The sequence below is a fragment of the Heteronotia binoei genome, chromosome 12 (genome assembly GCF_032191835.1).
Source record: "Heteronotia binoei isolate CCM8104 ecotype False Entrance Well chromosome 12, APGP_CSIRO_Hbin_v1, whole genome shotgun sequence".
NCBI classification, from domain to species: domain Eukaryota; kingdom Metazoa; phylum Chordata; class Lepidosauria; order Squamata; family Gekkonidae; genus Heteronotia; species Heteronotia binoei.
The window spans coordinates 37,978,388-37,985,591 of NC_083234.1; the positions used below are offsets into that span (position 1 = coordinate 37,978,388).

The 7,204-nt window shown below is 41.4% G+C and overlaps 1 protein-coding gene across 2 annotated transcripts in view; it reads left to right on the top strand.

The window, feature by feature from the left end:
• Positions 1-4,044, top strand: part of LRRTM4 (leucine rich repeat transmembrane neuronal 4) — a 659,418-nt gene extending 655,374 nt beyond the window's left edge. Inside the window, exon 4 of one of the 2 annotated variants that reach the window (XR_009556043.1) lies at positions 2,538-2,612. Coding sequence is in view for 1 of the 2 variants with exons in the window: in XM_060250985.1 (XP_060106968.1) it covers positions 2,538-2,759 (222 nt within the window). In the remaining variant the exon portion in view is untranslated. Of the gene's footprint in view, positions 1-2,537 lie in introns of both variants that reach the window. The other variant, XM_060250985.1, reaches the window with a different exon arrangement.
• The last annotated feature ends 3,160 nt before the right edge of the window (positions 4,045-7,204 follow it).

A 7,204-nucleotide genomic window follows, 5' to 3' on the forward strand; every position in this document is an offset into this window, starting at 1 on the left:
AAAGAAATACCTCAGGTTTGCAGAAAAATTCAAAATAAACACATGTGGTGGTTAAAATTGATAAAAGGAATACTGGTTAGTTTAATAAAGAGATGACCTCAGTCATTGTTGCTAGAGAGCAAGTTTGGCTAGCATTCCACAGGCTTGGTTTCTGTTCATAAAAGATGGGGGGGTCTTTTTCTGGGGATGTTTTGGCATTTGAGGAAGGACATTTGGCATTTGAGGCTGCAAGAGGAAGGAAAGCTGAAGATGGGGGAGGGGCAATAAATGTAGGTTGGATGGTAGGCAGAAAGGAGAGGAGGAAACACACAAAAAAGAGGAGAGGCTATTGGGAATCTTAGGAAAGGGAAAGAGGTTGTAGTGGGGAAGGAGAAAGTGAGACAGCCACCAGAAAGTCTTTGCAGTTACCTGACGTGTATACCTATATATCAGATGAATGTATATCAGGTGATTTAGGTGTAAAAACCCAGAACATCAAGAATTGCAGGACTATGGTATGGTAATAAAGAATCACAGATTTTATTTGCCCCATGGAGAAGTTAAATCAAAATGGGAATTTTCTGGTCAAAACAGAAAGGATGAGAAATCTGAATATCATAAAATAAATTGGGGCAAATGAGTGTGAAGAAATAAATTAAGCTCTTTAGATTGTCCTTGATATTAGGATAACTATATTGCATCAAAACAAAATGAAAATTCAAAGGAGAGCGAGAAGAAAGAGCGACAGAATTGGATTTCATTAATATTCTGTTTGACAGGCAGAATTTGAATAAGGATTATGAATGGCTCTCTGCTATAAAATGTAATTGGCTTCTATACATTTACATGCTGGATTTATATTTAGTGCCATAGCAATTGTTTAGTGTTGATGCTTGACATGAACAAATGTTTCAATTTATTTTCTTTGTGCTGAATACCTGCGTCTTCCAAGATAGTGTATTTGTTGATAGTATGTGTGTGAATTTCCACTTATTTTCCCCTTTGTCATGTTTAACCTCCATAGTAGCACCTACCAATGTTTTCAGTCCCCTTTCTGCAGCTGATAAAGCTCAAGCTACAATTAGACATGTCATAATGTGGAGAAACCAGCCTCCTACAAAACCAGGGGCCTGTGTATTGAACTAATATGTTCTTTGTACAATAGCCTGCAGTGACAACAGAAAAGGATATCCATGATGCAATTCTAAACTGATTATAGTCTTCTAATCCACTGACTTCACCAGACTTAGAGGAGTATTGCTCAGTTAAGAATGGCGCTGTCAGTAACATGTTGCATGCATCTGAATCATTTCTATGTCTGTGAACTGAGGCTCTAACAGTTAGTCCCATGATGGTTTCCTTGGCAGTTTTCTTTTAATCTAAAACAGACTGTGTAGGCTGTGAATTTGCTGAATGGAAGGCATGTGGAGAGAGACATCTTAACCTTTTCACTTTTCATGCTCAAACCCACCTTCCTCAAGATACTTTTTTTGGACTAAAGATATGGGATTTATCCTTCCCTGCTCTTTCCCCACATATTCTTCCTCTAAAGGTCATTGGGATGTGTGTGTGTGTTTGTGTAGTCCTGAGTCTAAAAGCAACTAAAAGAATCAAACAGCCTTTCATTCTTTACTTTCCTGTTGGTAGGCTACCCAGGCTGCCCTTGGTAATATGTATTAGGAATATTTTAACCTTGCTTTTTACCCTAATTGGAACTTGAAGCAGTTTACTAAAATCCCCAAATACAGTTTGAATAAACATGCTATTGAAATAGACAAAAATACTATCTAAATAAACAGAACAAACCAAGGGTAGGCTGATGACATCCTTGGCTGATCCTGACTCCACTGGGCTAAGTGAACACCACAGAATGCAAGTCCAGGAGGGCCAAGTTCCCTTTGGCTCTTGCCCTTTGGCACATGCAAAAGGAAGTTCATTCTAGAGTCTGAAGACATGTTTTCAGAATTTCTGTCTCTTGCTGAAAGGGTCTCTGACAACACACAAGCTTATATTCTGATACAGCACACACATACACACAACACAGCAAGGAATGAGCCACAAAACCACTGGTAATGTGTCATTTGAGTCTCCGATGCCAGTAGTCAAGGCTATACAAATAAATTTGGATGGCTTGTTCACATGTTCCTTGCTGCTTGATGTGCACGGTTATCCGTTGATGAACATGCATTTAAGAGCTCCATATTCCTTTTTATGTGACAACCAGTGTTCTCTCTAAGCTAAGTTAGTGTGAGCCATTTTACAGTTGTTTAGCCTCTGGCCCACACATTTTTGTCTGAGCTCAGGAAGGATGGCCTCAGAGCAAACTAATTGCTGGCCCCCAACTTTAATGCTAGTAGCTCACAGAGTAGAATTTATGCTCACAAGACACCACAGTTTAGAGTGAGCATTGGTGGCAACGTACATGCAAATATGCCTAACAGATACTGGACTGGAGCATTAGTTTTGACACAGTTTGCCATTTAAAGATAATGCTGTAAAGTTATGTGCCTCCTCTTCTGTCATCATGTTGACTTCAATCTTCTCTTTCTTTTCTCTAGGTCCCTCACCATATGAAAACTTTACCCTATTATAGCTATGACCAACCGGTGATTGGATACTGCCAGGCCCATAAACCACTCCATGTAAATAAGGGATATGACACCATTTCCCGGGACCAGGCTGAAACCACCAACATGGAGCTCAGTCGAGATCATAGCTTCATTGCTACAATTGCACGTTCTGCTGCTCCAACTATTTACATTGAGAGAATACCAAACTGATGGAATTGCTTTCCTGAGCGTTCAGAAGGGGAGGGAGGGTTCTTTTATTCCAGGGAGGGGGGAACCTTTGATTCAAGAGAAGAATGGAACACTGAAGTTTGCCATTTCCAGTTGACAAACATTTCCATGCAAACAACAGAAAGGCAAACAAAACAACCAGTTACTTGAGGAGGACTGCGAAAATTCAGTAGAGTCAGCTTGCAGTATGAAATCGGAGAACTTCAGGATTTCCTTTGGCTTTAAACTGTTGAACAAACTTCTTGGTGTAAATATCAAAGAAAGATTGTCAAGTTCTTATTACAAACGTTAGATTTCACTCTAGCAACATAAAGGGATGGATTAAAAGTTTTGTTTGTATATTTGATTTTTCTACACTGCACGGTTCCTTGGAAGGAGAACCACAGGTACAAATAAGGGGGTGGGGGCAGACATAAAATGGAGTACAAGGCATTATTTCTTTAAGTGTTTGGCACTCTTAAAGGATTTCTTTAATGGTTTCCCCTCCTTTTTTTTTTCTTTTTCTTTTGGAACAAAACAGGCCAAGATATCTTTTTTTTTTTCTTATGAGGGTGGGCAAACAGTACTATAATTTCAGACTCCAAACATGGTGTTAAAGGCTTAAGTTGAACCAAAAGGACATTGGCAATTCATGTGAAAGAACAAAGAGGTGAAACAGACAAACCTTGGGTGCATGTACATTTAAGATCCATGCTGTACATTTATGGGGTGGGGAATCCTTTGGTTTTTTCCTATCTTCATTGTGCTTCATTGTTGACACTACAATTTTGTTGGGAATCTTAAAAAAACAGCAAAAAGAGAGAGAGGGAGAGAGAAATAATTGATAAATTAAGAGTTCACCATTGAAATGTGCAGCAATGCTAAATGAGGAATGGGGAGGAGTTTTGGGGTATCTTCATTGTGCTTCATTGTTGACACTACAATTTTGTTGGGATTCTTAAAAAAACAGCAAAAAGAGAAAGGGAGAAAGAGATAATTGAAAAATTAAGAGCTCACCATTGAAATGTGCAGCAATGCTAAATGAGGAATGGGGAGGAGTTTTGGGGTATGGTAATATCCATAATGTACTCAATAGGGTGAAAATTGTTAGGATGGGTTGAAAGAAGATCTTGAAAAATTTGATGGCTAGTGTGATTTTTAAAACAAACAAACAAACAAAGGACGATGTGTAACATTGTTTGATTTATTTTTAATTAATTATTCTGATCAGTTAGCTTTTGTGTAGTTTTTATCAATAAAAGGACAAAAAAGTGGTGGGGGAAATAAACCTATTATTTTGTGGCTAGGATGCTACAACGCAACTAAACTAATGACTGAATAATTTCTCTAGATGCTTTCTACAATGAACTCTACAATCAACAGACTCTTGTGCCAGATAGGATTTTAGCCCACATTAAAAATATGGTGATGTTGTAAGATCCATGGGTACCCTTGACATGTTCAAATCCCATTGTCATGAGTGAAAACTGAAGCAAAATACCTGCCTAACTGTGCCGTACAAGGCAGACTTACTCCAGCCTAAGTCTCTTGACCTCAATGGACTTAGAAACCTAGCTGAGAAGTGCACTATCAATCTACCATGGAACACAGTAGGTTGGAGATTATCCAGGGGCATAGAGATTTAATGTGAGGCTTGGGGCAAAACACAGTCCTAGTCTTCTTCTACCTTCCTCCAAATGCTTCTTCTATCCTCCTCCAAATGCTTCCATGGATAACATAAGAGTATTTAAATACATGGAATATGAACATAAAAAATATAAAGGTTAGTAGATCACAGAGTTGGAAGGGACCTCCAGGGATACCTAGTTCGACACCCTGCACTATGCAGGAAAATCACAAATACCTTCCCCCTACACCCACAGTGACCCCTGCTCCATCACCAGGAAATGGCAAAAACAAAACCCCCTTCCAGGTTCCCTGGCCAAAGTCACCTGGAAAAAAAATGCTGCCTGCCCCCAAAGTGGTGAACAGCATTCCCTGGGCATGTAAGAAAGGGCCATGAGAACTATGCAGTGATGCAACCCTTCCTGTCCTCCTTCTCATGATCTGCCTAAGTTCACAGAATCAGCATTTCTGTCGGATGGCCATCTAACCTCTCTTTAAAAACCACCAAAGAAGGAGAGCCCACCACCTCCCAAGGAAGCCTGTTCCACTGAGGGACCACTGTAATTGTCAGGAAGTTCTTCCTAATGCTTAGCCATAAATACTACTGATTTAATTTCAACCCGTTGGTTCTCGTCCAACCTTCTGGGACAACAGAAAACAACTCACCATCCTCTATATGACAGCCCTTCAAGTACTTGAAAATGGTGATCATATCACCTCTCAGTTATCTCCTCTCCAAGCTAAACATACTCAGCTCCTTCAGCCTTTCCTCATAGGACTTGGTCTTCAAACCCCTCACCATCATTGTTGCCCTCCTCTGGACATGCTCCAAATTATCTATATCCTTCTTAAATTGTGGTGCCCAAAAATGAACATAATACTCTAGGTGAGGTCTAACCAGAGCAAAGTAAAGTGATACCATCTCTTCATGTGACCTATACTTGATACAACCCAAAATTGAATTTGCTTTTTTGCTACTGCCTCATGTTCAGTATATGGACCCCTAGATCCTTTTCGCATATACTACAACCAAGACAAGTTTCCACCATCCTATAATTATTAATTTGATTTTCCCTACTTAAATGCAGAACTTTACATTTATTCCGACTAAAATTCATTTAGCTTTAGCCCTGTTTTCCAGCCTGTCAAGATCATCCTGTATCCTGACTCTGTCTTCTACTGTGTTTGCTACCCCTTCCAACGTAGTATCATCTGCAAATTTAATAAACATTCCTTCTATTTCGTCATCCAAATTATTTATAAAGTTATTAAACAAAACAGGTTCCAGGATGGATCCTTGAAGCATTCCACTCATTACTCCTCCCCAAGAAGATGAAAAACCATTCACAAGCATTCTTGGGGTGCAATCTGTCAACCAGTTACAGATCCACCAAACAGCAGTAGGATCCAAACCGCATTTTACCAACTTGTCAACAAGAATATTATGTGGAACTTTATCAAAAAGCCTTACTGAAATCAAGATAAATTATGTCTATAGCATTTCCTTGATCCAGCAAGGCAGTAACTTTCTCAAAAAAAAGAGATAAGGTTAGATAAATTCACCTAACCAATCCACCAGACAACTTCACAGCCTTCCTGTTTGAGACTGTACACCACTGCCCTGAAGGACAAAGATTAAAGATTGGATGGGTGCTACCCACAATGTTTAGGCGATACGAACCAATATATCCGGGGCTCTCAAATTTGTGATGCCCTAGGACAGTTGTCTTTCTCTGAAACCCCAGAAGGGCCAATTACTCTGTGGTAACAGTCACAGCAGCTTGCTCTCTTGGGAGTGGAACTGGGGCTGCCTGGAAGGATTAGATCCATTTACGCCCTCCCCTTGTCTTTCTCCCTCCTTTGCTCAGGTAGTTAGAGATTAGGCAGGTCTGGCCAACACTTGGAGGGGCTGTGGTTTAGTAGCCGAGCATTTGCACATTATGCAAAGAAAAACTACTTTGCAACCAAGATTGCATCCGCAAATTCGCGCCCAGCACAATTGTTTAGAATAATTGGGGATCTTATAACATTGCCACAAGGCAAACCAAACATTAGAGAATTGGAGATCGGCTGTGAGGCATTTGCGAAATACTTTGCGGATAAAATCTCATTGCTCTGCCAAGACCTGCCTACCACCTTGGAAACAGTGAGTGAAATTGAGGCTCCGTGCCTGTCTTTGGGTTTGGTACTGGACCGCTTCGATCCGCTCAACCTGGAGAAAGTCGATGGGATCCTCTCCGCTGCTCGCCCAACAACATGTGATTTGGATCCGTGCCCCTCTTGGCTGATTAAATCTTGCCAGAGGGAGCTCAGATGTCCTTTACGGGACATCATAAATAGATCCCTCGCAGAGGGGCTTTTCCCAACGCCTTTGAAAGAGGCGTTGGTTCGCCCTCTCTTAAAAAAATGTACAGCAGACCCGGCCGAATTGGCGAATTACCGTCCGGTGTCTAATTTACCATTTTTAGGTAAAATCATTGAGAGGGCAGTGGCGTTGCAGCTACAGAGATTCCTAGATGACGCTTCCGTTCTTGACCCGTGCCAGTCTGGGTTCCGACCGGGCCATGGGACGGAGATAGTGCTGGTCGCCTTGGTGGATGACCTCCAGCGGCATCTGGATCGGGGCGGCGCTGCGGTACTGATGTTATTAGACCTGTCGGCGGCATTTGACACAGTCGACCACCAGTTGCTAAAGCGCCGCCTCGCCGACATAGGGGTTGAGGGGTTGGCCTTGCAATGGCTTTCCTCCTTCCTCTCCGATCGGGGACAAAGGGTGGCCATTGGGGGTGAATGATCCCAGAGGCACACACTTGACTGTGGGG